Here is a 16,943-nt window from a genome sequence, read left to right as displayed (position 1 = left end):
GTATCATGAACTTAACTCATATATAACTTTAGATGAATCATGAACTTAATTCATATATAGCTTTAGTATTATACTCCCTCCGTCCCAAAATTCTTGTCTTAGATTTATCTAGATATAAATGTATCTAGTCATGTTTTAGTATTTAGATACATTCATTTCTAAATAAACATAAGGTACGAATTTTGGGACGGAGGGAGTAGATCTTTATATATTTTTAATATAAGTATGAGCAAACTTTGTAACATTTGAGTTCAGGCAAATCTTATATGCAGAGTAAAGACTAAAAAGGACAAGCGATTGCAATTCACTACGCACTCATGGATGCAAGTAGGTTTTGGCGCCTTGCGGAAAAAATTCAGAGCTGACGATGAAGGTGGCGGCTATGCCAAGAGTTACTATCTGAATCATCTGGTCACGGTCAGATCTCAATCTTACCCACTCCGCCCTGAGTAATATTTGTATGTTCCTTGGGAAAAAGTCGTCTCCTTGCAGCCTGGTCCATTGGTGAAGCAAGGAGGCAGGAAGTACTGCCGTCCAACCGTCCGGGCACGGCAACCTCACCGTCCCACGTAGTAGTGTCTCCCCGCGAGACACGGAGGCAGGAAGCACTTGGCGAGACAGTGCTTATCTTGGGGGGTTTTGGTCCCGTGGTTCATTTGGTAGTTTATTTATTCGTTGTATATGTATGTAGGAGTAGTTGATCTCTTCTAGCACGATCTGCATTCTAGTGTGGTGCTGGTGCACATGGCGATGGCACCGAGAGGGAGAGACAGTGGCGGAGGACGAACAGATAATAAGGTGGGGCAAACTCCGAAGCAATTTTTAATTATTATTATTATTATTATTTTGCAAAACTAACGTGGGTAACAGGTTGTGGTAGTGCCGTGTCCTCCTTTTGAAAACTTCCCTTGATTTTTAGCAAGATCTAGAGTTTTGAATAATCCACGTTCAATGTAACACATCATCAAGTCATTAAGCCAGCAACCGAACATCTTGTTGTGCAACTCGGTCTCAATGATTTTCATTGTTGGAAAGGCCCTTTCAACCGTTGTCGTGGCCATCGGTATTAGCAGTCCCAACTCAATGAGATGATAAACCATATGAAACATGATATGCCTTTCAAGTTCAACAATCTTTTTAGCTAGGCTTGCAAGCCCTAAAGTCTTCGACTCTTCTCATATGAATAATGAATAGCTCAAGTTATCTTCTATGTGTTCACGTTCATAATTAGAGAAATTCACATGATAAATTTCTTTGAGTCGTGCAAGCCTAACCACATTGAACCTAGAAAAGGAATTTCTTAGGTCAAGACAAGAAAAGTTTTGGAGTAGCTCTGAAGATATCTCATTGAAACGATGATCAAACACGGTAGTGATGGAGCCTATAGCAACATAGAAGGTGTCCACACAGGAAAAATGATCAACGGTGACATTGTTTCTTCCACCTTTTCTTGATTTCCCCCATTTTGTAAACATGTCATCCATATTTGATGTTGGAATGCCATTTTTGGTGCAAAATGCTTTTAACATCTTCCAAGAGTGGCTCCCAACCATCATTTATCCAATTGGTCAAACGTGTTCTCACGTCCAAACCAATGACACCTGGAATGACACAATTATAATTCACAAGGTTAGATGCAAGTAATTTACATGAGCGAGATATATCAAGCATACAACATAATCCATCACATACCTGAACAACATTTTGATCCTTCTTTTGCAATAGAAGAGATAAATCATTTCTCAAACGAAGGAGTTTTAACATCATCTTTAGGATGAACACAAAGCTAAAAGTATCTATTTGATGAACCAAACATCTTGCCCTACATGGAACACACACATCATCCTCAACAATGCCCAAAACTTCTATCACTGCGTCCCACATTTATTCAATGCGAGATAAAGTTCTGTAATGAGAGCCCCATCTTGTATCTCTCGGTCTAACTAGAGATGTTTCTCGATTTTTCCCTCTTCCCGTGGGCACCTCACTTCCCTCAATCTTAGTCAAAAGAACTTCCTTTTGCTTATCAAGTAACATATCCTTCCTCTACAAGATGAACAGATGAGATTGACAATCATGGTCACATACTCAAAAAATCCTCAACACCCTTACAAACATCTCAAAACAGCAAAAACTATCAACTGAAGTTGGTGAGCAAAGCAGTGAACATAGAATGCATGCGGGTTATCACTGATTAACTTTTGAAGGCCATTAAATTCTCCTCTCATATTAGATGCACCATCATACCCTTGCCCTTGTAGTCTTGCAACAAGTAGACCATGTTTAGCAAAAATCTCCAATAATGCCTTTTTCAAAGATGTTGATGTTGTGTCTGGGACATGCTTAATGCCCGAAAATCTTTCCATGGTCTCTCTTTTTTTTGCTTGAAAACCTACAGGGAAATCATACAATTAGCTGACTCACCCTACTATTCTGGATAGAACAAACACAAAAAGATACTCAAAAATACTAAACATACTTCGTCGAGAGGGTGGGGACGTTTTCGTTTAGACTCTTCACACGACTACACTTGGTTGGTCGACAGGTTTGCAATTTCAAACCATTGTCGTTGTCAAGCTGATCTTCAGCAGGTTTGCTGTCATGGGACCATGAGTTAGGCGTCTTCCCTCTAACTTCATTTTCAGAGTTACGCTATTTTTCTTTTAAATGAATCAGTAGAGGTTTTCTGTGACCGGCGACTGCAACAGCATGCAAGCATAACAAGACAAAGCAAGTGCCACGTAACAATATTATCTTGATCATGCATGACAGTGAAGTGGAAGTGATTGCTACTCCAATAAGAGCATCTCTAGCATATCCCAAAGAAGTGATTACACCTGTAAATTTACTGGTTTGATCAAAACGACCATCGAATAGATCCAATAAAACAGGATAAACCAAAAAATAAATGTCCTTGGATATTACATATATTTTTTCAGATGAACTGGGAACAGACGGCAAAGCGCGAGCTGGTAGCAGGGCAGCGCCCGGCTGAAGCGTCACCGGAGTAGGTAGGCTACGGCCGAGCATAGTGCCCACGTGTTCGACGGGGAAGGCACGGTATGGACGGCCGGCGGGGACACGAGCGGCGGTGCCGACACCACGCTGGCCCTGGTTTGCACGGGCTCTAAGATCATCTCCAACAGTCCGTATGTTCAGTCGTTGGTATAAATATTCACATCACCAACCAACAGCACATCATACAAGCTCTTCAACAGATTGTATGTTAACCGTATGTAAAATAACTAAGTGGGTTCATTAAATATTAAAGAAATAATCATGTTTGCCTCGAAGCTTGTGCATGAACCGTTGCTTCAAGTTCATACCTTTTCTCTTTTATCATGTGTCATGTCATCAAAATCATCTATGTGACAATTTTACCAAAGATGCCCTAGGAGGTGCAGAAGGCGGGTTCGCATGGGTTTTTTCTGTCCACGACTGGCTGCCGGCGGCGCTCGAGCCTATACAACCATTGGAGATGCAGAAGGCGGGCTCGCATGGGTTTTTTCTGTCCACGACTGGCTGGCGGGCTCGCATGGGTTTTTTCTGTCCACGACTGGCTGGCGGGCTCGCATGGGTTTTTTCTGTCCACGACTGGCTGCCGGCGGCGCCCGAGCCTGCTTTTTTCCGGTGACGGCTGGCGGACACGGGAAGAAGGGTGGAGAGAAACGGAGGGGGGAAAATTAACATTTTTGTCTGCAGTACAGTTTTTCAGTACCTGTGCCGTCCACTTCATACCCTAAAAACAGTTTCCAGTGCACACTAAACTGATTTTACAGTACCACGATATAAGGTATCTGCTAAAGATGCTCCTAAGACAATACAAAACCAAAAGCTCGCAGGTAATTGATCAATGTGCTGAGGTAGGAAAAGGCCCTTCGACTATCTTTATAACATAACTGGAAGAACAAGTACCGTGCAAATAAATTACTGAGCATCATGATACATGTCTTGGTCCCTAACTGATGAGGCGGTACATTTGACGCTTACGACTCAAGGATTCAGAAATGCGAGCACCACCATGGCAATAGCTTCCGAGGCACCGAAATTTTAACAGGAAACTTCATACGGCGCATGGTCTGCAGATTAGCGCTTTGTACCACCTGGACGAGGCCCAAAATAGTTTGTCACCAAACCCATGACAGCAAACCTGGCAATATTGCAAATTTCAGTTAAAAAGATGAGCTATTTATGAACTTACATCAGGAAATGAAGGACCGAAAGTAGAAAACATCGATATTATAGTAGCACAAGTGAAATGAGATATAAGACGACAAAGCATGATATATGGATATGTTTTCTAGAGGATATGGATAGCTGTTAATGCAATCTGTCTATAAAGGGAAAAACACTATCCAAGCTTCTTTGGAGATGGGAAGATGGAGATCTTTTTTCTGAAAAAGACTTCTTCGGATGAACGAGTCTGGATTTTAAGCCAGTAGTACAACAGAAGAAAAATACTAATGCAAACAAGATGTGCTTCTATGTAGGCCCTTTCCTATCTTTATGCATACTTGACAATTGACATTTTGTTTATTTAGTACTCCCTCCGTCCCAAAATAAATGTCTCAACTTTATACTAGCTCTAGTACAAAGTTGTACTAAGCTCAAGACACTTATTTTGGGACAGAGGGAGTAGATGGTGTTTTCATACTAAACCCATTGTTATCTCTTATCTCACAACTCTACCAAGCAATCAAACAGATACCCCCTCTGTTCAATAATACTTGTCGTGGTTTTAGTTCTAAATAAAACCACGACAAGTATTACGGAACGGAGTATTTTGGTGGTGATAAAGAGGAAAAATCCAAGCCCCAAATGATAAGTGGTTATACTAAGAACTTTCAACACAGTTACTGTTATCCTGAATATCCTTTTGGTTCATCAAATTACATTTCTACTTTGGTTCAAAGAGAAGCATTTACACTAAATTTCATGAAAAATGATAACCAATCTACCAGTACAAAGGGGTGAGAAGACGAAAGCGCAATCAACTTAAATATCACTTTGCTTAGCAAATCATCTTCATCAGTCACAATTCTTTGTGTGTACTCTCTAGTTCTTATTTACTTCGGACCAAATTGCCAAATTGACCTCACCGGTCACCGGTATCCGTGACAAGTCAACTGTAGTGACAATAATGGAATACTAATGACCAGCTAATTAGTCATGACAATCTCTTTGACTGTAGCTAGTAGCCTACTGTAGCCAAGGGAATGTGATCAATGCTAGGGAATGTTCCTTAACAATGCAAAGACAAACCAACCCTAAAATTTGCTCTGATCAATACACAACTACAGCACATAACAGGATTTGCCTTCTACGAGACACTTGTTTAGTTTTCTATTTCAAACGACCTTCCGGGCAGATTCCACTATCATATCGATGACGGAACAACAAAATTCAAGCATCCATGTGTATATACCAAACAAAACAAAAGCTAGATCTAGAGGTCTAAAAGGTCAGAACTGCTAGCCCAGGAGAAAGCGTGGTTTTCGAGTCACGACTCATACGAGTCGCTCTGCGGTAGCGACTTGGAAAAAGTCGAGCCTGCAGCAACTCGCGACTCGAGTCGACATTTTTTGCGACTCATCGACTAGTCGACGACTAGTCACGCGACTCAAAATCCCAAGAAAGTAAACAACCTTACGTAACTTTTACAGACAGTTCAAAGGACTGCCAAAACAGGATTAACAGGATCCAGCACCAGAAACAAGCAAGATAAGCAAAAGGCAGCACAGGAACACTTGTTTACTTTACTGTAATCAGGAATCAAACAAAAGGTGTTCCAATAGGATACCTTTTATCAGGTGATAGTTTATCAGTTCATTATGTACTTATACAACTGGTAGAATACTACCCCCTCCGTCCCATAATATAAGACCTTATTATATCAAATATTTGAGTATATTTGATGTAATAAGGTCTTATATTATGGGACGGAGGGGGTAGAATTCAGAAGAGAATGAACAAGCTGTCTATAATAATTCATTGATATTTTGGAAGAGCTTTAAAACAAGCAAGATAAGCAAAACCCAATGCTTTTAGCTTCCAGTATTAGCACGTTCAGTTAGAATAGCTAGGAATTCTGCCACACGTCGGAAATTCTTAAAAACAGCAAGTACCAAAATTTGAAGTGATCTTAATATCAATGTGAAGACGCATAACAGAAGGCCTACAATAGCATTTTGACTTGCTTCCGTCAAGAAGTACAGAAGAAAGCCACGAATCCTATTCTGCCTCAATGATGAAACCAATAAATCATCATTCCAATGCTACAAAATAAGCTGCAAACTGCCAAAGAGGGAGAAACTAGGAAAGCCACCATTTAATTGCGTAATAATTCCACCAAAAGTGGCAACCCAAAAAGTACACGGCAATTGAGAATTCCCAGTATATACAAAGACAAGATGTCAAATGACCAACTGCAAAGGTATATGCTGCTGCTCGACTATCTAGATTTTAACTGCATACTAGCTGAAATCATAGATTAACACATAAATAAACCACACAAATGTGAAGAAAACTCACATGAAAGCCATGGAGAGCTGCTTGAGATCATTCTCGAAGTTCTTCATGTTCGCCAGCGACTGCGCGCAGAAGATGATGGCGATCCACGAGCACGCCTTGTACTGTAAAAACCACACAGCAAAGTCAACCTCACAACGGAGCAACCACAAATCAAAGTCAGATGCCGTAGCTGCATCGGATTTATTTGCCAAGACGAACCCATCATCTCGACCAAAGCGTACAGATCTACTACTACTAAGAGCAGCAGGTCGCCCAGATCCAGTCACCCAGCTGCTGCTGCTCCCTACAGATGAACTGGATTGATCCGTGAGGCAGGACGACGGGCGCGTAGGCAGAGCGGAAGCGCGTGGACAGGGTTGCGCGTCGAGAGTACGTACGTGGAGCATGACGCCGACGACGCCGAAGACGACGGCGAGGAAGCCCGCGTAGTCGACGGGCAGGTCCTGCGACGACAGCTTGGGCGGCGCGTAGGGCCTCGCCGTCGTCGGCTGCCTCGGGTCGTTCGCCCCCGCGGCCGCGCCGCCCCCCGACGCCGTCGCCTCCTTCATCTCTTCTCTCCCCCCTCCTCTCCTTTTTCTTTTTTCCTTTCCTTTCTTCTGAAAGACGATCTGAAGAACCAAGGAGAGACACCCAACAGAGAAGTGGCACTAGATAGCTATAAACAAGCCTGGGCCCACGTGGTAAGCAGCCCAAACCTATTTATTTGCTAACAAAAAAGAAACCTTGGGCCCGGGCGCCCGGCCCGGTACGGCCCACGGCCTGGCCCCCACGCCGCCGCTTTCGCCCCACGCGGGTTGAAAAGTCAAAGCGCGAGTCTTCCCGACCACGCCCCACTCCGCTCCGCTCCCCTTTCCTGTCGCCGCTCTCACGACACCCCCCCTCACCTCACTCTCCAGCGGCCCCAAAACCCTAGCCAGGGAGCTCGGCCCGCCGCGGGGAGATCGCGCGGAGGAGCTCCAACCTCGCCCCGCCGCAACGCCCCCCTCGCCCCCCCGCCTGCCGCGTGTCGCCATTCCTCGGTATGCCCTGCGGCTCCTCGCTGAACTTTCTTGCTTGCGTTGGGCGGCCGCTTGGGTTCGGCTCCCCGGGCGAGCGGTTAGGCTCGGCTCCGCAATGTCGAGATGGTCGGGCGGTGCTGGGGGCGCGCTCGATGCGTGCGTGTTCCGTGGTGTGCTCAGGCAGTCCCTTAGGGTTTTTAGTTAATTATTACTGTAGGTGTGGTGATGCTAAGCTCTGTTCCTGACTTGCATGTCCGCTAATCGACCGAGTTGCTGAAATGTTGATAATAAAATGCACTGATTTAACTTAGTTTGCATGACTTTTGTGATGGAGATTCAAGTGTCCTGTAATGCATGTGGTTTTGAGATGTGCCCTCGTGAAGATTTGCGTGTCCGCAAATCGACCGAGTTACTGAAATATGAATAATTTCAAGAGAAGAAAGCAGAGTCACATGCTCTTTTAAGGAGGAAATAGATAGTGTTCGGTTGTGCACCCTCATCTGACCTCAACTAATATTTCTCTCATGCTTCGTTTCCCGATTGTAGGTACTCTCCATTGCCAGGAAACCAGTGGTTAATCAGTTAACCAGTCAAAATGCAGTTCCAGTCTGGCAACTGTGCCAAAACGTTGGCAAAACTAGATGGATCTGGTGCAAAAGATTTGTCAATCGACCCAAGCACATTTGGTTTTCCAAAAGATGCTAATCAGGAATATTTTGACCGGGCTTGCCAGTACGGTTATCCAGTTTCAACACAAGGCTTTCAAGATAAAGGATTTTCACCAAACGTTCCAGATTTTGTTCCGAATAATGCTTCTGCTGCACTCGGGGAATATCAACAATTTGACCACTTTTCCAGACCACTTAAGCCTCTAGCACCTGATGGAAACCAGGTGCAAAATAGTGGCAAAAATACCACACATCGCAGTAGACCTTCTAATGCATCCTCCTGCCTTGATCATGTAGAAGACATAACTTCTCATGACACGGATGGTTATGACGACAGAGCTATCTCATTTGGGAGTAGCTGCAGCACAGGAATTGCATGTTATCCATATAACAGCCCTATGCAAAGCGATAACTGCATTGCAGACATGCAGGATGGGACCTGGGCTGCTCTTATGCAAATGCAACAGGCTTTGGAGACGCCTAATGAAGAGTGCAGTGACTTGACTTTAAATAACACAGAACTTTCAGGTGGGAATACCATGCAGCATCAAGTTGTTTGGGACAATGGCTGTTTAGCAAGTCCGTCTTTCACCTCAAACTTTTTACCCTTCCCTGGAGAGGCTGAAACCACGGTCACAAATACCAGTGCTATGTATAACTTACGTAACTCTGTTGATCTCCCGTATGATAATGATCAAGACATATCATCTTTTGAGCTCAAAATGGCTGAACAGAAAGAGGCAACCACAAGCCATGTTTGTGAACATCAAGATGAAGTGCATTCTACTGAACGGGGAGAAAATCCTGGCCACGATGAATCTTTTGATTTGACCCAGGACAGACAGTTCAGTTCATTTGTAAACGGTGCAGATGGATCTGTAGATAGTGGAATGAACCTTTATGATTGTGAAGAGCAAATGGAAATTGATTCACTTCTAAATTCATTTGGAGCATCAAGTGATACCTTTCCACAGACATATGAAATATTACAGAAAGGGTAAACTAAAATTTTGCAATCTCATCTTATCATTACCGTGACTGACTGCAGTCTTAATTTGTCCCTCTCCTTTTAAGTTCAAACTAGAAACCTGCAAGTTCTCTCACACAGAATTATAGTAGTTGTATTTTGAATACGAATCCTGAAACAGCAAAATGATGCCTGGAAACACCTGTAGTAATGGTGGTAACAAAAAATGTAAGATATATTTTCAGTTTGCTTTCTTAGCTAAAGACATTTTGATTGATTTAGCTTACTCTGCTAGGAGCACCAAAACTAACACTCTGTGAGTGAAATATATATTTTTGGCACCATTGCCAAATTTGTTATTTTGCATTTCTGAAATTTTAATATAATTAAATGTGATGAACTGCAGTGAATATATTGCTGACCTTGATAAAAAGGCTAAATTAGCGGAAAGCATTTCTGCTACATTCATCACTGATACTGTGCCATATATTACACAAGCTGGGGTGACTGAGTCAACTGTCTCTGATGAATCTTCTTGGACTCAACAATATCAATCTACTTCCCAGTCATGTGGTTTATCTTATTCTTCAGCTTCTCAATGGGAAACCATGCCAGGTACTGTTTTTCCTTTAGGGAGTTGTCAAAATGATGTTAGTGAGTCCAATTCAATGACTAGCCTGGGGACAAATTGCGATCTCCTGTTATCTTTTGGCCATACTTCAATGCAGCAGCAACAGAGTGTGTTTAGTGATACTAATTTGGAATTGATTGACAATGTTGCTAACCCTTATCAAGAGTTCGTGACGGGCGTGGATGGTCAAACGAGCCACCTATACCATGCTGAAGCACTGGCAACCCAAGATGTATGGGCGCCACACCCTGATATGATGGTACACTCTTCAACTGATAATGGACATTCAGATATACAGCTGCCCATGACACAGAGTACTACAGTTCCGCTGCCTGCTCCGTGCTTGTCCAAGGACCCCAACTCATCATTTATTGGAGAAGAGGTTCAGAGGGTTGGCAAAAATCATTCAGATATGCAGCTTCCCTTGACACAGACTAGTCATGTTCAGCAGCCTGCTATGAGCTTGTCGGAGTACCCGATCTCCTCATTTGTTGGAGGAACAAAGCTTAAGAAAGTTGACAAGCATGATCCATATATGCAGCTTCCCGTAACACAGGCTAGTCATGTTCCACTGCCTGATATGAGCTTGTCTGAGGATCCGAAATCATCATTTATTGGAGGAACAGAGCTTAAGGAAGTTGACAAACATGATTCAGATATGCAGCTTGCCATGACACAGGCTCGTCATGTTCCGCTGCCTGCTGTGAGGTTGTCCGAGGAACCAAAATCACCATTGATCGCAGGAACAGAGCTTAAGGAAGTTGACAAACATGATTCCGATATGCCGCTTCCCATGGCACAGGCTAGTCATGTTCCGCTGCCTACTATGAGCATACTCGAGAATACGAAATCGGCATTTGTTGGAGGAACAGAGCTTAAGGAAGTTGACAAACAGGATTTAGATATGCAGCTTCCCGTAACACAGGCTAGTCATGTTCCGCTGCCTGCTGTGAGGTTTTCCGAGGAATCAAAATCATCATTGATCGCAGGAACGGAGCTTAAGGAAGTTGACAAACATGATTCAGATATGCCGCTTCCCATGGCAGAGGCTAGTTGTGTTCCACTGCTTGCTATGAGCTCACCCGAGGACATGAAATCGTCATTTATTGGGGGAACAGAGCTTAAGGAAGTCGACAAACATGATTTAGATATGCAGCCTCCCATGACAAAGGCTAGTCATGTTCCGAACTCATCATTGATCGCAGGTACAGAGCTTAATGAAGTTGGCAAACATGATTCAGATATGCCACTTCCCATGGCACAGGCTAGTCATGTTTCGAACTCATCATTGATCGCAGGTACAGAGCTTAATGAAGTTGGCAAACATGATTCAGATATGCCACTTCCCATGGCACAGGCTAGTCGTGTTCCGCTGCCTGCTATGAGCTTACCCCAGGACACAAAATCATCATTTATTGGAGGAACAGAGCTTAAGGAAGTTAACAAACATGATTCAGACATGCAACCTCCCATGACACAGGCTAGTCTTCCACTGCCTGCTGTGAGCTTGTCCGACGACCCGAAATCGTCATTTATTGGAGGAACAGAGCTTAATGAAGTTGGCAAACATGATTCAGATATTCAGCCTCCCATCACACAGGCTAGTCATGTTCCACTGCCTGCTATGAGCTTATCAGAGGACCCAAATTCATCATTTATCGCAGGAACAAAGCTTAAGGAAGATGACAAACATGATTCAGATATGCCGCTTCCCATGGCACAAGCTACTCATGTTCCGCTGCCTACCATGAGCTTATCTGAGGACATGAAATCATCATTTATTGGAGGAACGGAGCTTAAGGAAGTTGACAAACATGATTCAGATATGCAGCCTCCCATGACACAGGCTAGTCTGCCTGCTGCAAGCTTGTCCGAGGACCCGAAATCATCATTTATTGGAGGTATAGAGCTTAAGGAAGTTGACAAACATGATTCAGATATCCAGTTTCCCATGACGCAGACTGTTTGTGTTCAGCTGCCTGCTCTGAGCTTGTCCAAGGACCCCGACTCGGCATTTGTTGGAAGAACAGAGCTTAAGAAGGTTGGCCAACTTGATTATAGTCACATTGGATATCCTCAGCTCTCAGCAAGCAAACCTTCACACCCAAGCGGTTTGCCAGTTATAAAGTTTGATGACGAGGTGGGTTCACGGTCAAAGAAGCGGAAAAGGTCAACAGCAGATGTTTTAGCGTTTCGTGCACAAGCCGTGTTCGAGGGTGGGAGACTGCAATGTAGAAGGTGATTGCTTTGAATTAGAAAATTGTCCTTGCACAAAATCATATTTATTTCACAGGAATCATGTATTTGGGCTCTTCTGTTTGACTTGCTTTGGCATACATGTTCAAGAGGCTAATGCATGCTTTGTGTTTTCTCTATGCAGGACACCTGAGTTGGCTTGGGCTGATGCCACATTGACTGAGAAGGTTGTATACTTGTATACCTCACATATTTCATGAAAACGCCTGTTGTCGCCACATCAATTTCATATAAGACTGACAAGCTTATCATGCATAACAGGTAGATGGTGAAAAAGCAACGACGGAAAATAGCACCTTCATTTCTCGAGCTCAGAGAAGACTTAATTTAACAACCAGCTTGATTCAGCATCTCCTTCCTGCTCTGTCAGCGAGACTTCTTGCAGCAAAAGTTGCTGATTGTGGTGAAGCCATTGTGTACCGCATTTGTAAACCGGTGCTCAGTGATATGTCTGACCCAGTTCAATCTTTTGTCGACACCAACAACTTCATGCAAAGTGAAAACATGTAAGCATTTTTACTTTTGAATGTTATCCCTATTTAACATACCAGCTACCCTCCTAATTTTTAGTCCCTTAGGAGACGGTTATGCAAAAATCTAGCGGAAGAAATCTGAGTTCGGTCAAAGTGCTATAACCCTTTCATAACCAGTAATTTCTTTCTTTCTGGTTTCTATGAAAAGTTTGCATGACCCCGTGTTGCACTGACCCTGAGAGTCTTCATCTTGTTATTTTCTGGCCAGGCCACCGAACAAGACAAGCACCTCCGGAGAGGAAGACTGTAATAAACTCTTATCTGAAGTTCTGGAAACCTTTGATGCGAGGCTTGGCTGGCTACAAAGCTCCTTGTCAAGGTATGTTGACATTTCAGTTACAACCCGAAACATTGCCTCTAGCATTTTCAATAGAACATGATGCTTTAGATGTCGGTGCCGTAAACCTACTCAAAGTTTGCTGTTTTATTAACACCTGCCCTCCCATGTTCTGTTTCAGAATCGAGGCGATGCCCAGCTTCCAAGACTACGCGTCGGCACTACGCCAAATCGAGCAGTGGTCCATGACTCATCAGTTCATAAAGTTTAACGAACATAAGAGACTGCACGCCGGCTACGGCTCGGGTTCTAAAAGCCCTCTCTGCGTCGGAACCATCCGGAAGCATGCTGGAGGAGGTTCTTCCGCGCCAGTCTCGGAGCTGAAAAGGATTCGTTGCCGCGTGCTCAAGTAGCCGCTCGCTCGCCCCCAAGAAAAAAAAGTATGTGATCAATGCTGATGCGGTGGTGCACCCCTGTGCTAAGAGTTAGGAGGGTATTAGGTGGGTTTTAACTTGGTGAAGTAGTGTATTTTGGGATGACGTGCGGGCACGGAATGTGCTGTGTCGATGTCCTTCAGCAAACAGGGCAAGAACGTGCTTCGGAACTGGGATGATGTCCGGGACCCTGTGCACTGTCACTGCCGGATGAGCGCGCCGGTGGCTGTCGTTGCCGGAGAAAACGACCCTGCTGTGGCGGGGTTTCCATGAGTTGAGCTAGTGTGAGTGTTGGATGGACGGGGTATCGAGAGAGAGAGGAAGAGACATTCCCAGCTGCAACTGCTTCCTGTTGTTACATTGATCATACACTGACCTGACAAAAAAGGATGCTGGGCTTCCAACTGCACGTCAGGATTAACGCAAGTTCTTAACGCAAGTTCTTGCTCTGTACGTCAGGATTAAAGCCTGATACCTGATAGAGCATGAACCTTGTTTTTGATTTCACCAGTGTCACGCAATTCTGGAACGGAAAAACCTTTGGGCGCGAGCGATGCCCACTGCTCTTAGAGCATCTCTAATAGCTGCCTGTTTTAGGGCACCATTTTGGGCTCGGAGCAAAATTTAGGGCCCCAGAAGGTGCATTTTTTTTGGCACAAGAAAGCGGCGTCTCCTTCCAACATGTGCCCTATAATAGGGCAACCAAACTGAACCTATTGTTGATCTGTCGAAAGTGAACCTCGTGTTACGCCGAAAACTGAACGGGCGTACATAACATGAGCAATCTTCTGTCGGCCATGCACGAGTACTATCTACAGTATTCAGTTTACCGACGAACTGATAGAGCTAATTGCAGAGATTACAACCATGAACTATACGGCTAACAACAGAGGTTATTAATTGGAGCTTAGTTGGTTGGATCTGGTTAGATTTGGTGTACCTGGTGTGTCTATGATAATGGTTGTTTACTTTGCTCCTGTAAAAAGACTCCATTTTTCGTAATGGAAGTGGGGCCTCGTGGCCCCTCTTGCCGGATGAGAAACTACTCCCTACTTTTTTCCAGCTACAATTATTTAGGTACATAGGTAAAAAAACAAATCTAAATGACACTTTTTGGTAACGGTATGAGCCCAGGATCATCTTCTCCAACGTGTTAGGTGGGTTCATATTTTCAGGGCGGAATGACATTCGAGGAACCCTACAAAAAGGCAGAATTGGCTCTGAACAATGCCTTTTTTTTATGTTTCTTGAAGTTCATCTTTTTGGCTAAGAGCTCCTCGAGCATTATTTTACCATAAATCTTTGCACGCACCTAGAGTATTGGACCATTTTCGTTGAAAAAAATGTCCGGGTGCATATGCACCTGGGCACCGAATCCCGCACTCGACACTAGTCATGCTAGATTTATATTTTTTGTTCCTCAACATGTCTTTCGAACATGCGCATTTGTTTTAGGATTATTTTTTTGAAACAATTGAATGCGACTTTTCAAATTTTGAAGCATGGAAACATATGAATGATGGCATCACCTCATATCTACCCAAGAACACGTCTTTCCCCCAACGATGCATGTTGCAAAGAAAGGCGAAAAAAGCAATATCGACACGTGTTCGTGGTTCTCCTATGTGGAAAGAAAGAAAGACCCGGATCAGGGCCGGAGCCCATGGCTAAGCTCCCATGGCAGGCTGAGCTCTTACTACTCGTAAAAGAACATTAGAAGATGGCAAGACAAGAGGAGCAAGATATACTCCAAGGACTTGTCAGGTGTAATCGTTGGGTTGCCGGGAGAGACGAATAAATAGCCAAGCTCAGAGGGCTACCTATAGTTAGTTTCTAAACTGTAGACATTTGAAACTTTTTGAATTCCAATTACTTCTGTTAAGTGGTGTTTCTGCCACTTTTCATGAAGTCCGAGTCAATTTTCTTTATTTGTCTTTTTTTTTTGTAGTTTCATACTCCCTCTGTTTCAATACTTGTCGTGAAAAGTTCCATCCGCTTTTGTGCACATAATAAAAACATTCACGACAAGTACTTTGAAAAAAGGGAATACTTGTTTTTAAAGTTGCTCACTAGTTACAGTTGTTTTTACGGAATATCTAACTAGTGAACGTCAGATATTTGGTGATCTCCAGCGAACTCACCAAGAACCCACGAATCTGGCTCTTTATTTGTTTTTGTTTGTTTTGTGTAATTTCATACTCGCTTCATTCCCAAACACTCGTGTGAAAAGTTCCATCCACTTCTGTGCACACTGTAAAAGCATTCACGACAAGTATTTTTGAACAGAGGAAGTGCTTGTTTTTTAAGTTGCTCACTAGTTACAATTGTTTCAACGGAATATCTAACTGGCAAATGTCAGATATTTGGTGATCTCAAGCGAACTCACCAGGAACCCATTGAATATTTCTCACAAATCTTGAAGCGGGAAGAGGTTACACGCCAGCTACGGAGAAGTGTTTGCTATATTCACATTCCTAGCGAACGTCCCTAAATTTCTTTTTCCCACACAAATATGGCTGATGTGTGGTACTAACCTCACAACCTCATGAAGAATGTGGGCAGCCTCACCGCTTGGGACATTTCTGATCAAACTTGCCATATGTTTTAAAAATGAAATTAATTGCCTTTTTATTTGTTTTTTGCCCATAATCAAGAAATTCCAAAAATAACCCATATTTGAAAAGAACAAAAATCCCTACAAATCCAAAAGGCTGCCAAATTTTTTGGAGAACACGTTTTTTAAAACTTGCCATGTGCAAATTATATTTGTTTTGTTTTTGCCATGTACCTACTTTTTACAAATCTCAAAAGTTACCATGTTTATCTAGAGGATATTTTTTCTAAACTTGCCATGTTCAATTTTATTATAGATATCATGCCATTTTTCTGTCCGAACCATGTCACTTTTTTTTGTAGAAACCATGGCATCTACAATGTATACACCATGGCACTTTTATTTATAAGAGCATGCCCTTTTTTATTTTTAATGAGCAATGCATTTTTGTTGTTAAGAGCATGTCATTTTTGTTATTAAGAGCATGCCATTTTTTAAAAGAGCATGCCATTTTTTAAATAGCATGACATTTTGTTAGAGCATGGCATTTTATATTTTAAAGAGCATGTCATTTTTATTTAAAGAGCATGCCATTTTTATTTTGAATGAGTAATGCATTTCTTCTCTTAAGAGCATGTCATTTGTTTTAAATAGCATGCCATTTTTTTGTAGAGCGTGTCATTTTTTCCTATAGAAAATGGCACTTTTAATTTTAAAGAGTGGCATTTTTATTTTGTAGAGCATGGCAGTTTTGTTAGTAAGAACATGTCTTTTTATTATCATTAAGATCATACCTTTTTATTTTATGAAGAGCATGGCATGTTTTTATCTAGGGAAAACCTAAACTGCACATAATGCACAATTGCTTTCCCGTGCAGCGGTTGATGCGCGTAAGTCGGGAAAGCTTGCTTAGCAGCGTTGCATTTTGAAAGTGATTTATCTTTCAAACCGTTATCTCAATCAATGATCCGTTATCACCATTGATTTTATCGCGACGAGATCTTTAAAACTAGATCCCATGTCGACACGTTTCAACAACTTTTTTCTTTTCTCATACTTATCTCATTTGTTGCACTTACTTGTCATATTAGTAA

At 42.8% G+C, this 16,943-nt stretch overlaps 2 protein-coding genes across 4 annotated transcripts; one reads left to right on the top strand and one right to left on the bottom strand.

The window, feature by feature from the left end:
- Nucleotides 1–3,825: 3,825 nt before the first annotated feature.
- LOC123452297 (protein Asterix) lies at nucleotides 3,826–7,158 on the bottom strand. Its single transcript, XM_045128940.1, has 3 exons — nucleotides 6,909–7,158; nucleotides 6,532–6,632; nucleotides 3,826–4,150 (listed from the first exon to the last, which is right to left on the bottom strand). Exons 1-3 carry the CDS (start codon nucleotides 7,077–7,079, stop codon nucleotides 4,087–4,089), a joined length of 336 nt encoding a protein of 111 aa, XP_044984875.1. The 5' UTR covers nucleotides 7,080–7,158; the 3' UTR covers nucleotides 3,826–4,086.
- Nucleotides 7,159–7,390: 232 nt separating this feature from the next.
- Nucleotides 7,391–13,797, top strand: LOC123452296. 3 transcript variants are annotated; one of them, XM_045128939.1, is made up of 8 exons: nucleotides 7,392–7,550; nucleotides 8,076–9,194; nucleotides 9,571–9,779; nucleotides 9,960–12,033; nucleotides 12,176–12,218; nucleotides 12,313–12,557; nucleotides 12,793–12,903; nucleotides 13,043–13,797. In XM_045128939.1, exons 2-8 carry the CDS (start codon nucleotides 8,125–8,127, stop codon nucleotides 13,272–13,274), a joined length of 3,984 nt encoding a protein of 1,327 aa, XP_044984874.1. In that variant the 5' UTR covers nucleotides 7,392–7,550; nucleotides 8,076–8,124; the 3' UTR covers nucleotides 13,275–13,797. The 3 variants fall into 3 exon arrangements, with proteins under 3 accessions (XP_044984872.1, XP_044984874.1, XP_044984873.1); XM_045128938.1 differs by having other exon boundaries at nucleotides 9,571–11,059; nucleotides 11,153–12,033; XM_045128937.1 differs by having other exon boundaries at nucleotides 7,391–7,550; nucleotides 9,571–12,033.
- Nucleotides 13,798–16,943: the final 3,146 nt, after the last annotated feature.

This window comes from Hordeum vulgare, chromosome 5H, assembly GCF_904849725.1.
Source record: "Hordeum vulgare subsp. vulgare chromosome 5H, MorexV3_pseudomolecules_assembly, whole genome shotgun sequence".
NCBI lineage: Eukaryota > Viridiplantae > Streptophyta > Magnoliopsida > Poales > Poaceae > Hordeum > Hordeum vulgare.
This window is presented reverse-complemented; position numbering and strand designations above follow the sequence as displayed.